Here is a 24,743-nt window from a genome sequence, read left to right on the forward strand (position 1 = left end):
ATTTCACCACTTTAGTACCAAATGCACCTTGAGATCCAGAATCTTTCATTTTACAAAACACAAGAACAGGGCAAAAACAGTGTAGAATAGATGATCCATACCATAATCTGCTAGGAGGCTCATGGACAAAGGATTCAAGGTTGGATAGGTGCTAGAAACCTATAAAGGGTTCCCTTCCCCATAGGCACTACAATGTAAGGAAACAAGGGAGGGTAAATGGACACAAGGGTAATGGAAAGGGGATCAAGAACGATAACAAGCACCATGCCCTGCTATCTTAAGGAACATTTCTAAATATCATTAAATTACCAGTTTCCATCCCTGCCATGTGGCCATTGCTTTTCCTAAGTCCTTTAAATAAATATTTTGGTTGATCGAAGCACTTTGCACATTGTGATAGTGAACATGGACACTGCGGTTACTATCTTTGCCAGAGGGGCCAATATATTGCATGCTATTGTGATAATCTTGTAGTTATTTCATTATTTTTTCCTGGATATAGTGTAATCACTAATATGTTTTTTGGTGACTTATCCCAAATCTGGGGTAGACTCACTATAGTTATGGGATAAATCGCACCTTCATTTTAGACAATATTACTAAATCTGCCCCAAAACCTACACATATTACCAAAATAAATGCTTTGTGAAGTTCCAAATGGGCATTACATTTTGTTCACCGTTCCCCATTGTTGTAATTCATTCTCTACAATTGCAGCTCCAATTTATTATACTATTATGTAACGGCCTTCGACTTGCTCTTGAGCCATGGTGACTTGATGGATGAATGATCTGTAGAAAGATCGATCTTGTGCAAGTCTAGATAGGTCCACCAGGGTCTTCTCCGCCATTATCGTGATGTTATAAAACCATCGGGTTTCTGGTCTTCCTCTTCACCTCATTCTTCTATTCTTCCCACCATGATGTCTTTCTCCGGTGATTGCTCTTTTTGTATGATGTGTCCAAAGTAAGCAAGTCGTAGCTTGGTGATCCTTGCTTCGAGTGACGTGTCTGACTTCATATGTTCCAAAATTGATTTGTTTGTTCTTCTTCCCATCCATACTTCCAAAATGAAATACTGGCATTTCCCCTCCGTCATTCGGATAATACAAGGCATGGCAATTAATTATCATGGTCTTGTCCTTTAAAACTAGAATCGACCTGAAAACATGACCCACAACCTCCGCTTGGATTCCAATTCCCACTATGTCCCTAATCGGCCTTGTCACAAATATTAATTTACCCTTCTGGAGTGTAAAGATATATAACAAACGAGTGAGTGTTATGGGAGAAGATAAGGATTTTATTATCCTGTCTTTAGGAACCAGCAACAGGAGGGTGAGCGAAAGTGGTCCGGCTATTAATCACACATCGCTACCCCCTCTATCTGTCTGCTCAGTCCATAAACTTTGTCTGGAGGCTGTAATAGCATTGACTCATCCTGAACCGCTACCCAGTGGCTGATTAGTGAAGTGGAATCTGTCTGATCAACTTAATAAGAATTTACCTCTGCACCAAATGATGGAGAATTCATTTGTCCTTTGCATGACTGGATTTTTTTTTTCCAATGTTGGCTGATGTCACTTGTAGATCAACCTCCTATTTTCCGATAAGCCCATAAATAGCCCTTTCTATAGGCCTGGTTAGGAGTTCACGGGGGTAACCTCACATTTGATCTCCTGTTCCAAAGTCAGAATTTGTGTCCATCCCTGTATCACCATGCTGAGGGATGATAAGAGCCTGCCCATGACTTGTTCTGTTTGTAATAATATAGGCTTCCTGCAGAGGAATAACAGCTTGGAGGACAGAAGCAGAATCGTCAGCTCCTTCAAGGAGAGACAGTCATCCAAAAATCTCTTGGTCTGCGAGAATATTGAGACAGAATCTAGGTTCAAACATACCGAGACCGATTTCTCCAACCTGTATGCCAGAGGTAAGACTCAACTCAATTCTACTCATTGGATGCTAAAGCTTCTCAATAATGATGGACAATTTTTTTTTAACCTTTGACGATTTTTTTAAAACTAGAGCCTTCCTGTTCAAAATATGGTGTATTTTTGATTCTGTGTCTATATTGAGTGACCATTAAAACTGTTATATTAGTTTTCCATATTTTGTATTATTTGTCCAGCATTATAAGAATTTTTGCTCATTTTTATAAAAACAAAAAAATTTAATTCTAAGTGTGTTTTTTTGCACTCAATTAGTAAACTTTTTGATATAATTGTTGTGCTGGTTACTCATACAATGATGGTGTTATAAATGATGGACTGTTTATATATCATTATTTCAAAATGTAGTAATTTTCTTATAAGATGAGTTTTTGGTGATTTTTTTTTTTTTTAAATGCAAGTAACCTATTTCAATTAATGGGTGCAGAAATGGACAACATCAAAAACTCACCAAAAGCTCATGGTGAGAACGTAGCCTAGGAGTATCTTACTGTTGTGATACTTTAAAAGGCTATTACAGATATAACAAAAAAGGCTTTTACATCATTCTTTGTATCTACTCTAATTAAACAATCATGGTTCTAACAAGATTAGGTCTTAAAAATTGTAATTAATTAAAAACTATATTGAAAAATTGTACAATGTATTCATTATACAAAAAAAGAACCATTATCTGATGAACCAGCAAAATTCTATTAATGCGTCATGTTAGACGCAAATATTACACAATATACAATATTAAATGTAAAATACTGTACTTTATTATCATAATACATATAAAAGCATACATAAAAAAGAATAATATGGAGGGGAAGACCTCACTGAAAAATGAGTTACAAAGTAATTGTGAAATATGTGGTTAATCTATTATTTAATATATAATTGTAGTATATTGTGATATATTTAGGGCAGCATTAAGTAAATCACAGAAAAGTACAAGGAGTATAGAAACAACCAAATCATACATTCAATAGACAGTAAGCTAAAAAAAAAGGGGTGCAAAAAGGTAAATACAAATCATGAGATGCAGAACAACTTCGACTTACGTTTCGCTTATAGTTTACTCATAGGAGAAACTCCTCCCATGATTATACTGTAGGCAAAATGTAAGTCAGGATGCAAAAGTGCACAAAAAGTTAATACAAACCACAACTTTGCAGCACAACTTTGACGTATGTTTCGCTTATAGCTTACTCATAGGGGAGACTCCACCATGAGGACGCTATAGGCAAAATGTATGTCAGGATGCAAAAGGGCAAAGAGGTAAATACAAGTCAGTAATGCAGTACAACCCTGAAGCATGTTTCCTACAGCTTCCTCATGGGGGAACTTCCCGCATAAAAAAAGGTTTAGGTGGAACCTCCCCCATGAAGAAGCTATAGGCGAAACATACGTTGGGATTGTGATGCATCACATTGTTTTTATTTACCTTACTAGCTATTCAGTCTACACACTTCTTGCTTTTTGCTAGGTTTTACTTCACATTGCCCTTCTACCCGTATCTGTGTAGATCCCACCAAAGACAACATCTGCAAGGAGTTTATATGTTCTCCCCGTGTTTTTCTTGGGCTTCCTCAGGGTGCTCTGGTTTCTTCCCACACTCAACATAATAATAGGGAACTTCGATTATTAGCCAAAATGGTGATGATGGTGCTATATAAGTAACTAAAATAAAGAAATAACCACATTTTCACAACTGTATATTAATATTTATCCATGTAGTTTCCAGCTCATGCTTCCGTGTGGATGTGCCCTCCATATTATCCTGTTTTTTTTATGTTTGTTATGTATGTATTAAAATAATAAAGTATCTATTTCACCTTTATCATCGGAATTTATCATTGTAAGATGTATATTGCACGCAGTGCTGCTTAATAATGCATTTATTTGAAGTCTTCTGTTTGTAATTCTACTAGAGGGTTAACAATGTCCCCAAATTTATTTATGCGCTGTTCTGTGAACTAACCATAGTCCTGGCAGCTTTTTACTACCCGTACATTACCTTTCGGGTACCATAGGCAGAGATATGACTCCTCTTAGCCTCATAGTACTGGAGCCAATGCTATTTATGAATATATTGTTGAACGTTTCTGTTGTGAAATATTGTGTCCCATTTTGCCAGCATTTTGCATCATTTGCCTTGAAGAAATTCCGTATCAAATTGCATTCCTGCCTATGAAAATAAAATATCCCATATTTGTAAATCCAAAACGTCTGCATAAGGCTTCAACACAGAGATGACTGGTATTGAAACGAGATTAGATTGAGAAATATGGCTAATTCCAAATGAGAAAGGGCTACACCTGTCAGGGAGATGGGTGACCGCGCACTTAGTATTTTGTGCCGACAATTTGTATTCCCCTAGTCCAAGTCATATATAAAGATCCCTGCACCTAGCTGACACCCGCCACGTGGTGATCCATCTTCTGCTTCTGTAGATTTAAAAGCCAGCCCACTAAGAGCTTGTTTGTTCTGCAGATTTACTGCCTGCCAAGAATGGAGAAGAACCCACCATGCAGTTTCTTCTGGAGGTGGTTGATATTCTCATGAACTATGTAAGGAAAACCTTTGATAGATCCACCAAAGTCTTAGACTTTCACCATCCACACCAGCTTCTGGAAGGAATAGAGGGTTTCAACCTGGAGCTTTCAGACAACCCTGAGTCACTTGAGCAGATCCTGGTGGACTGCAGAGATACTTTGAAGTATGGAGTTAGGACAGGTACGTTATTTGCTGGACTGTTATACGTTATTATAGATGTATTGTATTCTGCAATATTGATTTCAGCATCAGGTTCATGGTAATTTTTATGTATTCCCCAATGACCAAATGAACACAAGAACTGTAAGGTGGCCCATACAAATTTGATGACCGTCAGTCGACCGGATCTTCAGCTGATTGTTCAACCTGCAGCTATGTCTCCCGACCCCTCCTTACACAGGAGCTCTCACTCTGCCAAGTGCTCTTATGTTCTGTACCAGAGAGCCTCCTCTAAACTCTTCTGGTGGTGGCTTATCTCACCGAGAACAAAAGGATCAGCAGTGCGAAATCGGACAGTGCAGATCCTTAACTTCTCCAAAATCATCTGTCGGGACACCCTATAAAGATTAGACTGTTGGCTGAGCCCACCAATATTAGCAGGTTCGGGCGATGTTGGTCTAATGCAGTGGTCCCCAACTCCAGGCCTCGAGGGCCGCCAACAGTGCAGGTTTTCAGGATTTCCTTAGTATTGCACAGGGGTTGGAATCATCACCTGTGCAGATGATCACATTACCACCGATGCAATACTAAAGAAATCCTGAAAACCTGCACTGTTGGCGGCCCTCGAAGCCTGGAGTTGAGGACCCCTGGTCTAATGTGTATGGAGTCATTAAACCAGGCCATACACCTTAGACTTATGTCAGCCAAACGCGCCAATTAGGATCGGTTTGGCCGGCAATCTAATGTGTATGGTCGGGGGACATGTCGATTAGGAATGTCCAATTGTGGTCAGATGGTGGTTTTCTTGTAGAGAACACACAAGAGCTCGGCCGAAAGAGTGCTTCTGTGTTCAGGGGCTGAGATGACTGTCGGCCAAAAGATCATTCTTCTAATGGCTATCTAATTTTTAAGCCAGGTTAAGCATGCCTTTATACATTGACCATTGACTTATCAGACCAATTTCAGTCCAATCAGATCTTTATTAATCTAAATTACAGAGAAAATGGTCAGTCGATCTGATTGAAATATCCATTGTAAGAAATAGAAAGATTTTACTTTAGGACAATCGCAACAGAAGTGGAAAATGAGAATTAGTTCTATCATAACAGAATAACGTTGAGTGTAACTGGTCAAAAGCAGAGCAATTTTATCATTTGTAAGATTGGCCTGATTGATCCGAATCCAGTAACTAATAAAGGAGAAATGGCATCTGGGAAATACAATGGGCATAAAAAAGAGAAACAATAAAATAATGTGATTCATATTGCTCCTACAATATTAAATGGAGTGAGGCTCACTCATTACAGGTATCTAGGTTTCACTCAAAAACACTGTGATTTCAAAGGAGCCAGGAGAGTTGAGAACAGTCATCTGGACTAGCCACTGTCAGCTTCTCCCCATTGGACTTGGAAGGGTGACTCCTTTTTTCGTATATATTTACAGACCTGTCAATCAAGCAGAGTCAGGCAGGGAGAAGCCAGTAGGACCCGCCCAGTGGACTCTTCTTTCCACTCCTGCCTCCTTTTTAAACTAAATGTCTGCATTGGCAAAGTCTATCCCAGGTTTTTTCTGCCTGTAATTCTGGCAGCGCAAATTACTTGGCCATTACCGGTTTGGTTTGGCTCTTCGAACCAACACCCTGGAACATCTGCTGAGTCTTTCTAAAATTTGCTCTATAAGCAATTTACGTTCTTCTGGAGCAGTAGGTCTCTCCTTTGGTAACACTTTGCTAAGAACAGTGTTATCCTCATCAAAAGCAAACTTAAGATACGCCAAGGGAAACATCTCATTAAGCTAAATGGCATCGCGTGTGAATGGATGGCGCTATCCTGTACACTGGGGGACAGGATATATCGACCCTCGGTGGGACGTGAAGCATATACTCTCATTGTGGAGAGACAGCTTCGCGTTGATTATCCTCTTTATAGACAATCAGATGAAGCTATTCAGGTAATGCGCTGTCTAAATCTTTAACGAGAAGAGTTTTAATACATCAAGTTCAAAATGACAAATCATTGCATGGTTAACGTTCCTTAAAGGAATCAAAATGCTCCTAAAATCCAGAGTTGATGCATTTCCCGATGTGTTTTTTGTTTGCTTTTGACAGATCGAATATAAAGTAATTATACCTGCACTAGGCGTTTCTTGGTCTAAAGCTGCTTAACTATAGCCATAAGTATGAATTTATTACAGAGAAAAAATGAAAAATGTCCATATTTGTACAGCGGAGGGGATTTCATGGCACATTTCAATTTTCTGCAAGATTGCCCAAAGGAGGCTGGAAATGACAGACAAGGCCCTATTGCATTTACTTATTTAGTTCAAGTTATTTATATAGCTCTGGCATATTCTGTAGCACACCCCTATATCGCCAATGGGGTCACAGTCTAAGTTTCATTTTTTTAAGACATACCCAAATTATGAGGGTCAATGTATCTATATAGTATAAGAAATTTGGCACTCCAGATAATGGAGTGGATTCCTATTTGAGTACCCGTAATAAGTGGGTTGCTTCTTTCCATGTATCTATGTTAGAATACAGGGGTAAACGCTCACTAGCTTGAAGAGAACATACAAAATCCACACCCAGATTGCCCTGTTCAAATTTTGCCCTGTCTGACCTTTGGGTATAATGGCCGCATTGGGGAAAATGAGCAGCTAATTATATTTTGTCAGGGTTTCCCTAGGTGCAAGGTTCTCAGATACAAAAGATAGTGAATCTGTATAAGGGTATGTTCACACGTTCCTGATTTCCATCCTTTTTTTTTTCAGGACTGTTTTTTTAAAAAACTGCAGCTCTTGGCAGAAAACGCAGGTCCTTTTTTTTGGTCCTTTTTTTGTCCTTTTTTGATGCGTTTTTTGATGCGATTTTTGATCCTTTTTTTTATGCAGTTTTCTATGCAGAGTCTGTGTGTTTTCTAGGAAGTTTTTTAGGGTTAAAATGGCTGAAAATACCCTACCCCTAACCCTACCCCTACCCCTAACCCTACCCCTAACCCTAACCCTACCCCTAACCCTACCCCTAACCCTAACCCTAACCCTATTCTAACCTTAGTGGAAAAAAAAAAATTCTTAATTTTTTTTTATTGTCCCTACCTATGGGGGTGACAAAGGGGGGGGTGTCATTTACTATTTTTTTTATTTTGATCACTGAGATAGATTATATCTCAGTGATCAAAATGCACTTTGGAACGAATCTGCCGGCCGGCAGATTCGGCGGGCGCACTGCGCATGCCCCCCAAATTTTGCAAGATGGCGGCGCCCAGGGAGAAGACGGCCGGACGGACACCGGGACAGTATAAGGGGGGGAGATTAGGGCACGGGGGGGGGGCATCGGAGCACTGGGGGGGGCATCGGAGCACGGGGCGGTGGGATTGGAGCACGGGGGGGCGGGATCGGAGCACGGGGGGGGGGGGGGCAGCCACACTCCGCCCACGCACTTCCGCCCGCTTCCCCGCACTTCCTGCTGCAGCGGTTCTGCACCACAAACCGCAGTAAAACCCGCAGATATTTTTTTCATCTGCGGGTTTTACTGCGAGTTTGACCTCACAATGGAGGTCAATGGGTGCAGAACCGCTGCGGCTCCGAAAAAAGAAGTGACATGGTACTTCTTTTTTCCCGCAGCTATTCAGCGCGGCTTTTTTTTTTATTTTCCGCATTGTGGGCACAGCAGTTCCTGTTTTCCATAGGGTACAATGTAATGTACCCTGCATGGAAAACAGCTGCGGACCCGGATCTGGAAAATCGCGGCAATTCCGCATGAAAAAAAGGATTGTGTGAACATGGCCTAATGCAGACTATATGGGAACACCTACACATTACACTTACAGGAGCTTTTATGACCTCCCATTCCCTTTGCAGCTATGCACAGCTTCCATTCTTTTTGGAAGATTTTCTACAAGATTTTGGAGTTGTCGGTGGGAATTTTTACCCATTCATCTAGAAGAGCAATTGTGAGGTCAGACAGTGATGTTGAAGGAGAGGCCGGGATCACATTCTGTGTTCTAGTTCATCCCAAAGATGTTGGATCGGGTTGAGGTCCAGGCTCCGTGCAGCTGGTCATGAAACTGAGAGGCCGACCCATGAAAAACAGCCCATAGCATTATCCTTCATCAGCAGACACTATGCAGTCAGGCAGGTAACGTTCTCCTGGCATTTGCTAAACTCAGATTCTTCCATCAGATGCCAGAGGGAAAAGTGCGATCCATCACCACACAGAACATGTTTTCTCCAGAATCCAGTGGTGGCAGCTTTACACCACTGAATCCGACGCTCCGCATTGTGCTTGGTGATGTAAGCCTGCAGGCAGTTCCTCGGTCATGAAGCTCCTGGTAGGGGCGCAGTATTTGTGCTGATGTTATTAAAAGAGGAGGTTTGAACTCTGCAGTCATGTAGGAAGCAGAGCAATGGTGACTCTTCTGCTCTCTGCTCCTGAGCACTCGTCTCGGTGACCTCACTCTGTAATGTCACCTGGTCTTAGCTTCATGGCTGAGTTGTTGCGGTTCCTTCCACTCCTTAATAATATCACTCAAAAGTGGTGGGAAAGATTTAGGAGGCAAGAAATGCCATGAATGTTGTTATCCCGGTGGCTCTTATTACAGGACCGTGCTGGTATCAGTGAACCCCTTACCACCAGCCATTCTGTCACATATTAGTAAATGCTGATGACATGATGAAGGGCTGGATGTTATACGCTGGGGGCAATGGAGCCGGATGTTATACACTGGGGGGCAATGAGGCCGGATGTTATACAACAGGGGGGAGGGGTCAGATGCTATACACCGCTGATGAGGCGCCAGATGTCATATACAGGGGGCGAGGGGCAGGATGTTATACATCGGGGGGGGGGGGGGGGGGCAAGGGGCAAGAGGTTATAAACCAGGGTTAAGGGGCCAAAGGTTATATACCACTGGTGGGTGGCTGTATGTTATACACCGGTGGCAAGGGGCTGGAGGTTATACACCAGGGGTGAGGAGTCAGAGGTTATACAACACTAGTGAGGGGCCAAATGATATACGCTGGAGGTGAGGGGCCAGATGTAATACAATGGAGGCGAGGGGTCCGATGTAATACACCAGGGATGAAGGTTGCATTATATACACCGGGGGGTGAGGGGCCGGATGATATACATTGAGGGCGAGAGGCCAGTTGATATACACCGGGAGTGAGAAGCTGGATTATATACACCAGAAGTGAGGGGCCAGATGTCATACACCAGGGACTAAATGATATACAACAGGGGCGAGGGGCCGGATATCGACCGAGGATTAGGGGTCTGATGTTATACATCAGGGTGAGGGGCAAGATAATATACTCTGGGGGGTGGATGATGTACATCGGGGGCGAGGGGTCAGATGATATACACTAGGGATGAGGGGCCTGATGTTATATAACAGGGGCGAGGGACTGGATGATATATGCTGGGGGCGAGGGACTGGATGATATATGCTGGGGGCGAGGGACTGGATGATATATGATGGGGCGAGGAACTGGATGATATATGCTGGGGTTGAGGGACTGGATGATATATGATGGGGGAGAGGGACTGGATGATATATGATGGGGGCGAGGGACTGGATGATATATGCTGGGGTTGAGGGACTGGATAATATATGATGGGGGCGAGGGACTGGATGATATATGCTGGGGGTGAGGGACTGGCTGATATATGCTGGGGGCGAGGGACTGGATGATATATGCTGGGGGTGAAGGACTGGATGATATATGCTGGGGGCGAGGGACTGGATGATATATGCTGGGGTTGAGGGACTGGATAATATATGATGGGGGCGAGGGACTGGATGATATATGCTGGGGGTGAGGGACTGGATGATATATGATGGGGGCGAGGGACTGGATGATATATGCTGGGGGTGAAGGACTGGATGATATATGCTGGGGGCGAGGGACTGGATGATATATGCTGGGGGTGAGGGGCTGGATGATATATGCTGGGGGCGAGGGACTGGATGATATATGCTGGGGGCGAGGGACTGGATGATATATGCTGGGGGCGAGGGACTGAATGATATGTGATGGGGGCGAGGGACTGGCTGATATATGCTGGGGGCGAGGGACTGGATGATATATGCTGGGGGTGAGGGACTGGATGATATATGATGGGGGCGAGGGACTGGATGATATATGCTGGGGGTGAGGGACTGGATGATATATGATGGGGGCGAGGGACTGGATGATATATGCTGGGGGTGAGGGACTGGATGATATATGCTGGGGGCGAGGGACTGAATGATATATGATGGGGGCGAGGGACTGGCTGATATATGCTGGGGGCGAGGGACTGGATGATATATGCTGGGGGTGAGGGACTGGATGATATATGATGGGGGCGAGGGACTGGATGATATATGCTGGGGGTGAGGGACTGGATGATATATGATGGGGGTGAGGGACTGGATGATATATGCTGGGGGTGAGGGACTGGATGATATATGCTGGGGGTGAGGGACTGGATGATATATGATGGGGCGAGGGACTGGATGATATATGCTGGGGGTGAGGGACTGGATGATATATGCTGGGGGCGAGGGACTGGATGATATATGCTGGGGGTGAGGGGCTGGATGATATATGCTGGGGGCGAGGGACTGGATGATATATGCTGGGGGTGAGGGACTGGATGATATATGCTGGGGGCGAGGGACTGAATGATATATGATGGGGGCGAGGGACTGGCTGATATATGCTGGGGGTGAGGGACTGGATGATATATGCTGGGGGCGAGGGACTGGATGATATATGCTGGAGGTGAGGGACTGGATGATATATGATGGGGGCGAGGGACTGGATGATATATGCTGGGGGCGAGGGACTGGATGATATATGCTGGGGGCGAGGGACTGGATGATATATGCTGGAGGTGAGGGACTGGATGATATATGCTGGGGGTGAGGGACTGGATGATATATGCTGGGGGCGAGGGACTGGATGATATATGCTGGGGGCGAGGGACTGGATGATATATGCTGGGGGTGAGGGGCTGGATGATATATGCTGGGGGTGAGGGACTGGATGATATATGCTGGGGGTGAGGGACTGGATGATATATGCTGGGGGCGAGGGACTGGATGATATATGCTGGGGGTGAGGGACTGGATGATATATGCTGGGGGTGAGGGACTGGATGATATATGCTGGGGGCGAGGGACTGGATGATATATGATGGGGGTGAGGGACTGGATGATATATGCTGGAGGTGAGGGACTGGATGATATATGCTGGGGTTGAGGGACTGGATGATATATGATGGGGGTGAGGGACTGGATGATATATGCTGGAGGTGAGGGACTGGATGATATATGATGGGGGCGAGGGACTGGATGATATATGCTGGGGGTGAGGGACTGGATGATATATGATGGGGGCGAGGGACTGGATGATATATGCTGGGGGTGAGGGACTGGATGATATATGATGGGGGCGAGGGACTGGATGATATATGCTGGGGGTGAGGGACTGGATGATATATGCTGGGGGCGAGGGACTGAATGATATATGATGGGGGCGAGGGACTGGCTGATATATGCTGGGGGCGAGGGACTGGATGATATATGCTGGGGGTGAGGGACTGGATGATATATGATGGGGGCGAGGGACTGGATGATATATGCTGGGGGTGAGGGACTGGATGATATATGATGGGGGTGAGGGACTGGATGATATATGCTGGGGGTGAGGGACTGGATGATATATGCTGGGGGTGAGGGACTGGATGATATATGATGGGGCGAGGGACTGGATGATATATGCTGGGGGTGAGGGACTGGATGATATATGCTGGGGGCGAGGGACTGGATGATATATGCTGGGGGTGAGGGGCTGGATGATATATGCTGGGGGCGAGGGACTGGATGATATATGCTGGGGGTGAGGGACTGGATGATATATGCTGGGGGCGAGGGACTGAATGATATATGATGGGGGCGAGGGACTGGCTGATATATGCTGGGGGTGAGGGACTGGATGATATATGCTGGGGGCGAGGGACTGGATGATATATGCTGGAGGTGAGGGACTGGATGATATATGATGGGGGCGAGGGACTGGATGATATATGCTGGGGGTGAGGGACTGGATGATATATGCTGGGGGCGAGGGACTGGATGATATATGCTGGGGGCGAGGGACTGGATGATATATGCTGGGGGTGAGGGACTGGATGATATATGCTGGGGGCGAGGGACTGGATGATATATGCTGGGGGTGAGGGACTGGATGATATATGCTGGGGGTGAGGGACTGGATGATATATGCTGGGGGTGAGGGACTGGATGATATATGATGGGGGTGAGGGACTGGATGATATATGCTGGAGGTGAGGGACTGGATGATATATGCTGGGGGTGAGGGACTGGATGATATATGCTGGGGGTGAGGGACTGGATGATATATGCTGGGGGTGAGGGACTGGATGATATATGATGGGGGTGAGGGACTGGATGATATATGCTGGAGGTGAGGGACTGGATGATATATGCTGGGGGTGAGGGACTGGATGATATATGCTGGGGGTGAGGGACTGGATGATATATGCTGGTGGCGTGGGGCAGGATTATATACACCGGGTGCAATGGGGCTGAATGAAAAAAGCAAATTTCACTGATTAAGACGTGTGTCCCGATACTTTTGTCTGCGCAGTGTGGATGTTCCCGGGTCTCTGTAGCTGCGGCAGGTGGCTGCCACAGCTCCGCCATGAACATATCAGACCTTTTATTAGTAAAACATAATAGGCCAGACATCCCGCCTCATTGTTCGCCGCCGTATACTGTATGACTTGCAGCACAATGTCTGGGTGCGGCTGCCTAGTACACAATAGTCGGAGTGCACCTGCTGCAGGTAAACAGCGGGATCCTGGCAGATGTGCCCATTATTCTCCTGACCTTCCTCATCCAGGTGTATTTACCGATGAGCAGGAACACAATGTGACTGCGGCCATAGCCGGGTGATGTCTGTCTATACGGATGTGACATCCACAGAGCTGCTCCATTTTCTCTCCTCACATCATTAAGTGTAATCAAAATGTGCAGCTAATGAAAGCAGTTGAGTCCCGGCTAATGGCAGCCCTTCTACTGCTCACTCCTAATTAGCATTAATAACCCCCAAGCCTTTCAGAGCCGGTTCTGAGTGAAGTTTTTAGCGGCTGCCATGTCAATGGAGGCAGATTAGGCTGCTGATAATATTGCACAAGCTGTTCATGACCCGGCCGTCTGATTTATGGAGCAGTAAATGGCCTGAATGGCTTTTCTTTTAACGTTTCTCAGTTCATGGATTTTTTTTTTCCCTTTTTTCATTTTTTTTATTTTGCCAAATACATTTTATTGGCCCAGATGTCAGGTCCTTCGATAACATTGGAGCTTATTCTCCCCAATAAATCTGAAACTTTCAGACCTGTGGAGCATGGCTGAGCAGCAGAAAGAGCCATCGCTCCCCTTCTGTTTCGCTGCTCCTGTTGTTACATATCATACTACAGTATAGGTTGTCGCTATATATTCATTATCATCGTTTATAAAAGGGACCATTTTTTGTTTTCTTTTTTGGATGTAGGAATTCCCCAAAAATGGGGTGAGAAAAATGGCCCAGACGTCATGGGATTGGTAGATGAGGACAGCCAAAGGCCGGCCTTCTGGTCTGGCTGGTGAAACCTGGCACCGTAATCAAAATAATGTTAGATTTCGCCTCATCGGCCCATACAGGCAACTACCAACGGTGGCTTCATGAGGTTCAATGTGGGGTTAATGGGCCACTATTGATGCCCAAAAGGCGGTGCTCATATCACATTTATGGCTTCATTTGAGCGTATATGCCATAGGTCCGATGTGTGGTCAGCATAAGAAGGGAAGCCCAGCAGAATGATATATAGGTTTGCTGGAAAATAGTCAGTATGATTTGTAGAGTCCAGTGGGCGTCAGTCACTGAATAGGACCGCCCACTGGACTCATACACATACAAACACCAGTGATTTCAATTAGTAAAATATAAATTATACTGAATCTTTCCAACTAAAATGTATCTCAATCAGCTCATCTCCAACATTTTACCTGCAGGTCAGACTTCATTTTCAACATGACAGGTTCCCTTTAAGTAGCTGTGATGATAATTAATTACATTCATAATATTACTGTTCATTTCATAGGTCATCCCCGTTTCTTCAACCAGCTGTCTACTGGATTGGATATGATCGGTTTGGCTGGGGAATGGTTAACTTCAACAGCAAATACGAACATGTAAGTCACCTAAATTACATTTACTTTGGTTTTTGGTGATTAATGAAGACATTTTCATTTCTGCTTTTATTGCTAATACTGACCCAATGAATCATTATAAGATCAGTGGGGATCCAATAGGAGCTCCAGCAGCATTGTACACATTGGTCAGAGCTGTACTGCACAGCTCCATTCATTGTGTAGTAGCGCTGCCGAGTGCTGCAGATCAGCCCCTACTAAAAAGGAGAGGAGTTGCTCTACAGTAACGAGCTGATCAGTGGGGGTGACAGGAGTAGGACCCCCACTGTCCTCATATTGATGATCTATACACATTTTTAGGTCATCAATATCTTGCTACGCAGGAAAGTTGAAGCTCAGTAAAGAAGAATGGCTGTAACAATGCCACGGTATATAGATCATTTAGAATTCAAGAAATTACAAATGTCGCATTGTTTTATGGACAATTGTAAATGTGTCTACTGTACATTCTGGATATATACATAGAGGTGTATAGTAATCCGCACATAAGTTGAGAGTCAGCGCGGTCATCGCACAATTCAGCTGTCGGCATTTTTAAATTGTATATTGATTTCTGTACAGTCTGCAAATAAAGTGGATCTGATAGAAATATAAGGCTCCTATTTACCATTATATCTTTGTCTCTGACACAGTTTTATGCAAGACAAAAAAAATGCATAACCAGGTAATGTTACCAGCGATAATCTGGTTAATATTTAAAGGGACCTTCATATAAAATAAGTAATGTCTACTCGCTAATTAATTATCTCCAATATACTGCTACTGAATAATGGTAGAGCAGCCTTACATCTACTGTATCTATCCAGATTATCTGTACATTAGCTGTCTGCACATCTACAGTATGTAATTATCTATCTATCTCTTATCTATCTATTATCTATCTATCTATAATCTATTTATCTATTATCTATCTATCATCTAGCTATATATTATCTATCTGTTGATTATCTATCCATCATCTATCTATCTATCTATCTATCTATCTATCTATCTATCTATCTATCTATCTATCTATCTATCTACTATCTATCATCTATTTATCTATTATCTATCCATCATCTATCTATCTATTATCTATCTATCATCTATTTATCTATTATCTATCTATCTATGTATTATTTTGCTATCTATTATCTATCTATCTATCTATCTATCATCTATCTATCTATCATCTATTTATCTATTATCCATCTATCTATGTATTATTTTGCTATCTATCTATCTATCTATCTATCTATCTATCTATCTATCTATCTATCTATCTATCTATCTATTTATCTATTATCCATCTATCTATGTATTATTTTGCTATCTATCTAACTATCTATCTATCATCTATCTATCTATCTATCTATCTATCTATCTATCTATCATCTATCATCTATCTATCTATTATCTATCTATCATCTATTTATCTATTATCTATCTATTTATGTATTATTTTGCTATCTATTATCTATCTATCATCTATCTATCTATCTATCTATCTATCTATCTATCTATCTATCTATCTATCTATCATCTATCTATTATCTATCTATCTATCTATCTATCTATCTATCTATCTATCTATCTATCTATCATCTATTTATTATCTATCTATCTATCTATCTATCTATTTATCTATCTATCTATCTATCTATCTATCTATCTATCTATCTATCTATCATCTATCTATCATCTATCTATCGATCTTTCTAGCATATTTCTGTACACTATACATCATTCGATGCCATTTTGTAGTTCTTTACACTTTTCCAGTCCCTGGATAATCTTTCTCATAAATCTAAATTAAGGTATCACTCCCTTGTATTGATCCTTCACCTTAGTATTGATGAAGGGCTGTAAATGTACTGTGCAGTTCGATCACATTAGATCCATGAGACCCCTCCATCATGGGAACATGGTGGTACATGACACGCGGCGGCACACTACACACGGCCCCTCATCTATTACATGGACATTCCAGCTGACGGAACATCTTTTTGTTTTTCTCATGGGTAATTAAAAAAAAAAAGTTGCTGTCTATAATTACTCCAGACAGATATTGACTTCGCTGTGTTGTAGAGACGGAGTTGTCCTTGGGGGCCGCGGGGCGCTGGGTGCAACATAAATAATTGCATTTGGATTTTTAAAACTGCATTCAATAATTGTAATTAGGTTTGTGTTGTTTGTGCGTTCCGTATGACACTTGTGGGCGACAACCCTTTTTACCTATTAGTGTTATTTCTTAGTTGTGTTTAGGTTCCGCATTGTATGAGGCATGTTCCTTTGTTTTCGGATTCTGCACTAAATATATCCAATTTGCTTGTACAAACCATTTCCATTAAATGATATAGATCTTGACTTGCCTGATACATCTATATTTGCTTTATGAAGGTTTACATATGAAATTGCTCCAGTTTTTGTCCTGATGGAACAAATAACACTCCGGAAAATGAGGGAAATAATTGGTTGGAATGGAAAGGATGGAGATGGCATTTTTTCACCTGGTAGGTTTCCCGAGCGACTTTACTGCTGGCAAAGTAATGGGGAGTTTATTTCCAATCTGTACTGCAAACCAGAAAGCTCTGAAGCAGAGAATGTACTAGTAATAAAACAGAGGCTAAAAGGCATGGTATCAACCTAATGCAAAGACTGCAAAATAAATGACGGCGAGATGAAGCAGCCGGACCTGCAGACACATACGCACGGATCATTGAGAGTGCAAAGGGCTAAGTGGCAGGGACGTAGAGCTCCGCACCAATAATGTCCACTCCCCTGTTATTTAACCCCGAGCCATCACTAGATTTCACAATGCAAATTTCATACATGATTAAATAGATCTCTAAGACCTGATGAGGCTGCTGCACTTACTTTGAAAATCCATATTAGAATTACTCAATATTCCTGATATTAAAGGAATATATCAGCAGGTTTTTGCTATGTAATCTGAGGGCAGCATCACAAAGGGTCAGAGACCTTGATTCCAGCGATGTGTCACTTAGTATACTGGGTGCAACAGTTATGATTAGAATAGCAGATGGAGCAGAGCTCGGAATGCTGAGCTGTGTATAATGACACCTATACCCCTGATTAGCAGATTTATGTGTACATTGTGCATTGACAGCAAGCTGCTAATCAGTCTATTCAGTCTCCACCCACTCGGCCTGTCTGACAGCTGCAGCTTGTACTGAGCAGAGCTCAGCAGCAGCAGGGAGGAGGGACACTGAGGAGGTGTCAATCAGTTCCAAAAGATCTATGAAATAATGTATGCAGTTTGCATTGTAAAATCTGGAAATAGATCTGCTTTATTCCCAATTTAGCCAGTTATCACCTACCCAAACAATAAGTTATTACTTGCTGATTGCTAAGGCTTTGGTCGCAAAGATCCCCATAGGTCATGAACATTGGGCTCTGATATGCACTAGTAGAAAGAAGCAGTGGCCATGCTGTACATGGCTATCTCCAGCAGTCCTATAGACAATGAATGGCGCAGTGACCATGCTGTACATATCTGTCTCCAGCAGTCCTATAGACAATGAATGGCGCAGTGACCATGCTGTACATGGCTATCTCCAGCAGTCCTATAAACAAGGAATGGCGCAGTGACCATGCTGTACATGGTTATCTCCAGCAGTCCTATAGACAAGGAATGGCACAGTGACCATGCTGTACATATCTATCTCCAGCAGTCCTATAGACAAAGAATGGCGCAGTTACCATGCTGTACATATCTGTCTCCAGCAGTCCTATAGACAATGAATGGCGCAGTGACCATGCTGTACATATCTATCTCCAGCAGTCCTATAGACAAGGAATGGCGCAGTGACCATGCTGTACATATCTATCTCCAGCAGTCCTATAGACAAGGAATGGCGCAGTGACCATGCTGTACATGGTTATCACCAGCAGTCCTATAGACAAGGAATGAGGCAGTGGACATATTTTTTCTAATGGCATTTCAGAGGCTTTGGTTCAGTGGGGGTCCCTGCTGTCAGACCCATAGCGATCAGCTAGTTTTGCTAACTACCAAAAAAAGTGTATTTTTAAGAATACTGCGAATTGAAAGTGATACCTGTTCACCACCACATCTATTATCCCAGGGCAGGGTGGTCTCACCAGGGGGGTACACAGGAATAAAAATCATGAGCTCTTTTATTGATTGAAAGGATTATTCCAAGAATAGTAAGTTATCCCCTATCCATTGGACATCCACTTTACTCATTGTCTATGGGACTACCAGAGAAAATCACTCTTGGGTTCACTGGGGGTCTCATTGATTGTGGATAGGGTATAACTTACAGTTTGGGAATAACCCTTTAATACAGTACAGTATATAATTCTGGCTCCAGTCAGCCACCACTAGGGGATGGTTCGCTGCATACAGATTCATATATCTAGTATTGCACTTCTGATTGCTTCCATTACTATGTTCCATCATCAGGAGGAGCAATATCCAACATGTACAGTATCATGGCTGCCAGATACAAGTACTTCCCTGATGTGAAAACCAAAGGCATGGCTGCAGTCCCCAAACTAATCATCTTTACCTCGGAACATGTAAGTTGATATATTGACATACGCATGCATTCCTTTTGAGAGTTGTGCAGGGGAGCAACACACTGGAGAGAATTTTGCAAATATGATGATCTAATTCCTTTTACATGAACAATAACCGTGCCGTTTTGTCCCATGGCAGCAGCTAATATTAACCTAGCACATACACAGAGGTATTGTACAATCATAGCCATATAGCAATACATTTAAAGTGTACCTGCCATCATATAAGCCATCCCTAAACTGCTGCCATAGTGTAACACAGGATAGCAATAGTTTCCTGAAGATGTTTATATAGGGGTGGCCTGGCACCTACAACTGTTTTCTAACTATGTATCTTACACCTTAACCACTTTTGTAATTTCCTTTATAAAACAACACCCTACACTTCTCCCTATCTATCTGATTCCTAAATGAGTTTTTTTGCGCTGCTTTCTGTGACGTTTTGTTTGCTAGGAGTCTCAAAGGAGGCTGAGTCGGCTCCTGGAACTCTCTAGTTTTTTGCATCTCTGCCCTCTCTGAAGACGGCGTGGATCCTGGGTGATGGAGTGCAGCGCCGGCTCTCTCCTTCTGTCATTGCCCACTGACATTTTCTTTCAGTTAGAAGCTACGTCATTGGTGTAAAAGGAAGCAGAATGCCAGCGCTGCACTCACATCTGCCACTGCATCCGTTACCCAGGATCCAAGGCGTCTTCAAAGGGGGCAGCAATGGTAGAAACTAGTGAGAAACTGCAGCACTGCCCAGTGACATCCTGTTCCAGGACTTCAAAGAAAAAAGACAGCGCCACAATGGATGGTGAAAAAATAAAAACTCACATTTATTCTGCCTTCCGTAGCGACGTTTCGGTCAACAGACCTTTATCAAGCACGTGCGATTTTGACTTTTTTCTGTCTTGATCCTGTTCCAGGAGGCGCAATGGACCCTGCAGGGAATTTGTGCAGCCCCAGCTTCTTGTGAAGTCACATTTGAGACTCCTCTCAAACAAAATGTCACAGGAAGTACAGTAAAAAAAAAACTAATGTAGGGATTAGATAGATAGGAAGAAGTGTAGAGTATTGTGTAATATATTTTATTACAAAAGTGGTTAGGATGTAAGGATAGATAATTAGAAAATACATTTTAGGTGTCAGACCACCCCTTTAAAAGGAATCTGTTAACACAAATTTACTGTTTCAAACCAAGCATAGGTGCTCAGAGCACTCTTGGCATGGCCAAATAGCTCAGATTCACAAAAAAGAAGTGACATGCTACTTCTTTTAAACCGCAGCGTTTCCGCAGCGGATTTTCCGCAAAGTGTGCACAGCATATTTTTTTTTCTCATTGATTTACATTGTACTGTAAATCAATTGTGGATTTGCAGCGTTTCTGCACTGCAAAAAATGCTGCGGATCCGCAGAGAATCCGCAACGTGTGCACATACCCTTATGATGTATAATGTGTATTGCAGTATGCGTTATTAGTGTTGGTGTTGTAATCTGCCCAGCAACAGGTAGTGAGTACGTATGGATAGAGTTAAGAGTTGGGACTAGCCCAGAGAGGGATGGGCTATGTAGCAAGATCGGAGAGGACTTCCTGGTAGTGAGTCAGACAGAGCCTAGCTTACAGCTAGAGCAAAACGTTTTTTTTCCTGAGTACTCAGAAGAGCCAAATAAGTTGGGTGTCCCTGATGTGAGTGGAGACCGATACTGTGGATAGCGTGATCCTGAGCAGAGAAAGGAAAAGTAACAGAAGGACAGAGTGATGCACCAGAGACAGGTCCCGGGACAGGACACCTGGCAGAACAGCCCTGAGTTTATAACTCAGAGAGGTAACGGGCCAAGATGGAACAGGGAACATAAGGCGAAGAGAGTGATCTGGGCAAGAGTTCCAAGGTGTCAGCAAGGTAAAAAGCTAAGTACCTGACTTATTTGCAAACTAGTTCTTAGGAGGAAAGATGATGTTGAACCGTGTTTTGAGAATAGGACTCTGACTTACTGGACTGTGGTACTGTGCTGGATTGTAGTGAAGGCAGGTGAACTAGTGGAGATGGAAACCAAGCGATTTAAGAGAAAGGAACTAAGACTGTGAGTTAAAGGAAACGTTTATTAAGCCATGTACCTGCTATCTTTTGTACATACTCCCCAACAAGTTATTGTTCAGTAAAAAGTTTATTTTTGAGTTGTGGTCTCCCTAATTGAACTTCCCAACATCTGGTCCTGGCCAACCGCAGTCATCGGTATCATGCGGTTTACAGCACCCCTATAGACGAAGCCCACACACCCAGCCAGGACCCCCATCTTCTTGTAGCGTGACGGGGCATGAAAGACGAGTACCTCACCCACTGCTGTTATTCCGTTTCATGTTACACATGTGCTAAATGTTACTGGAGCTGATGCCAGAAATGCATAATGCAAGAGAAGACCAGATATTGAGTCTGTAACAGATTGGAGCATCGTGCTATTTTATGGACAAGCTAAAGAATATAACTCTTGTAAATTATCTTTTGCCATTGCATACCCTTGTTTGCATCTTCCTCATCCACTTCATTCCTTGCCTTCTAATAAATCTACCCTTTGTTGTTTGCATCTCATCTTGTGTACAGTAGTCTTCCTGCACCATGGTGGTCCCCCGGCCATCGCTTCAAGTGGCGCTGCGAGCAGGGTACTGTCACCAAGATGGAGGCAGCAGACAGCAAGGGCCGGAATGCTAATGTTAATGGAGAAGCTGTGGGAATTGGTGGAACCCCTTGAAGCGGACATTGCTTTAAATGCCCCATAGGAAGAAGCCCGTAGAAACGTCTGCCTACAACCAGAACTCACCCGCAGTACCCTGAAGGAGCTAGTGAAGTTCCTGGAAGAGATCTACAGCGAGACTGCTAGCGCCGGACACCTTTGTGCCAAATTTTTTTCAAGGCTGCAGCGGGAAGAAGGAATTTTTCAGTATTCAACAGCACTGCAAGAAGTGTTAGCGGAGGTGCAGAGAAAGGAGGCGGATGGATTTGGCAGCATGGGCTCTAAAGACCAGATACTCTGGGAGCAATTCATTCTGGGACTGCACAGCACATCCTTGAGGTGAGCACTGTCAGAACGGGTTCGGGCAGATCCGGCTCTTACGTTTTGTCAAATCCTGGTGGAAACAGTGACCCGAAGTAAAGAAGAGAGCTTCGCATCTGGGGTGATGTGTGTCCAGGGTGCCAATACCAGAGGGGACCCAAACCATCAGGAGGTGCTGGTCCAGGTGGTGCAAGACTTGCAGCGGTCCCTTATTAACGTGCAAGATAAACTGACCCAGATGGAGCGATGAGTGGGGGAACTACAACAGTCTGACCCACCATACTCATGCAACCATTCTTCAGCCCGACCAATACGGGATCAGTGGGAGCAGGCCCCTTCCCGTCAGGCATTGGAGGCATGAAGACAGGCTCGAGGTGCCCCCCCCCCCGGCGAGAAGGAGGCATCCATTGCTGGGAATGTGGAGGACTGGGGCACCTTGCCAGAGACTGTCGGAACTATACTCAAGGCCAGCGGAAGCCTCCGTTAAACTACCAACCCCCGCAGTAGTGCAGCACTCTGCGGGGAAGGCGAGGAGAGAGGCCGCTTCATATCATAACGAACACTTGATTGCTGGGTGTCCCATCATACGTGCTGAATTCGAGGGAGTTCTAGTGGATTGCCTGATAGATACCTGGTCACAAGTGATGACGATGCCAGAAACGTATTTCAGGCAGCATTTCCAGGCCCTGGCCAAGCCAGAAAAAGAGACATTGATCTGGTTGTTTGCTGCCAACCAACAACTGATCCCGGTCACAGGGGCCGTGTGGATGAATATTCTAATCTGTCGGCAAGAAGTGGGGAGAAAAGGGATCCTGCTAGTCCCTGAGCCTATCAAAGAAGATGTGCCTGTAGTACTGGGAATGAATATCCTACGTGAACTCGATCAGATTATGTTTACCAAACAGGGACCTGGATATTGGAGGAAGGCTACTACACATAAGCCTACTCAAGAAGCCCTTCAACGACTGATCCACGTCTGTGGGACGCAGAAGAGTGTGCCATCTTATCAAATGGTAGGGGTCATCAGGGCTCTTGGTAAAGAACCTGCAATCCTGCCTCCAGAGCAAGAAACTATAGTATACCTTCCAGTGGGGACTCATCGCAACCTTGACGGGTTGGAAGTGATTGTTCAGCCTGTGTTAGGCAGAGGAGTGGACCAAGAAGTAATGATAGCTCGTACGATAGCTGTGGTCCAGCGAGGACACGTCCCCATAAGAGCTTTGAATGTGGGCCCCGGGGAGGTCACCTTGCCACGAGGAACAGATCTGGCCCTGGTGTACCTATATAAGGGTGAAGTGGTGAGTCAGAAGGAGATGTCTTTATATCCGAAAGAAGGTGCGGGGTGGACCCTAGCAGTTGCTGCGAGTGCCGAAGAGACGTCATCCCCGGAGTGGAGTGTACGGGTCATCATTGATCAAATGGAAGTGGATGTGAAGGCTCTGGGCCCTGAGCATGTGCAAGCAGTAGAAACTATGCTGTGGGAAAATAAGGCCGCATTCGCCCGTCACGCCGAGGATTTCGGTTGTACTGAAGCCATCATGCATGAGATTCCGACCGGGGAAGCTCATCCAATTCGAGAACGATACCAGCAGATCCCACCCAAGATGTATCAAGAGGTGAAAACATTACTGAGGCAGATGCTGGATTCAGGAGTGGTGCAGAGTAGTCAGTGCCCTTGGGCAGCCCAGGTGGTGCTCGTCAAGAAAAAGGATGGGACCATCCGGTTCTGTGTAGATTACAGGAAACTCAATGCCTACACTGTTCGAGACTCGTATCCGTTGCCCCGCATCAAAGAATCCTTGACAGCATTGGGGAAAGCTAATTACTTCTCCACCCTGGACCTAGCAAGCAGATACTGGAAAGTAGCCGTGGCAGAAAAAGACAAAGAGAAAACCGCCTTCATCCTCCCTATGGGGCTGTTCAAGTTTAACCAGATGCCGTTCAGGCTCTCCAATGCTCCGGGCACGTTTCAACTGTTGATGGAAAAGTGTTTGGGAGACTTAAATTTTGAGGCTACCCTGATCTATCTGGATGACATCATTGTGTTTTTGGCCTCATTCGAAGAACACCTTGCCCGGCTTGGACAGGTACTCGGAAGACTGCGGGCTCATAACTCACAAGATGGAGTTCTACCCTCGCCAGAAAAAGTGGCTGCTATCCAGAAGTGGCCAGTCCCTCGAACAGTGAGAGAACTCCAGGCCTTTCTGGGGCTCGCTGGGTACTACCGCCAGTTTGTTAAAGACTTTGCGAAGGTAGCG

General features: G+C 44.1%; 1 protein-coding gene across 3 annotated transcripts in view; it reads left to right on the forward strand.

Moving 5' to 3' along the window:
* The window catches only part of GAD1 (glutamate decarboxylase 1), a 90,724-nt gene that overhangs the window by 42,730 nt on the left and 23,251 nt on the right, over window positions 1-24,743 (forward strand). For all 3 annotated transcript variants that reach the window (XM_069733122.1, XM_069733120.1, XM_069733121.1), the window contains exons 4-8: window positions 1,774-1,932; window positions 4,430-4,672; window positions 14,805-14,895; window positions 17,293-17,405; window positions 19,340-19,455. In XM_069733122.1, coding sequence (XP_069589223.1) covers window positions 1,774-1,932; window positions 4,430-4,672; window positions 14,805-14,895; window positions 17,293-17,405; window positions 19,340-19,455 — 722 coding nt within the window. The remainder of the gene's footprint in view (window positions 1-1,773; window positions 1,933-4,429; window positions 4,673-14,804; window positions 14,896-17,292; window positions 17,406-19,339; window positions 19,456-24,743) is intronic.

Source organism: Ranitomeya imitator, chromosome 7 (assembly GCF_032444005.1).
Source record: "Ranitomeya imitator isolate aRanImi1 chromosome 7, aRanImi1.pri, whole genome shotgun sequence".
NCBI classification, from domain to species: domain Eukaryota; kingdom Metazoa; phylum Chordata; class Amphibia; order Anura; family Dendrobatidae; genus Ranitomeya; species Ranitomeya imitator.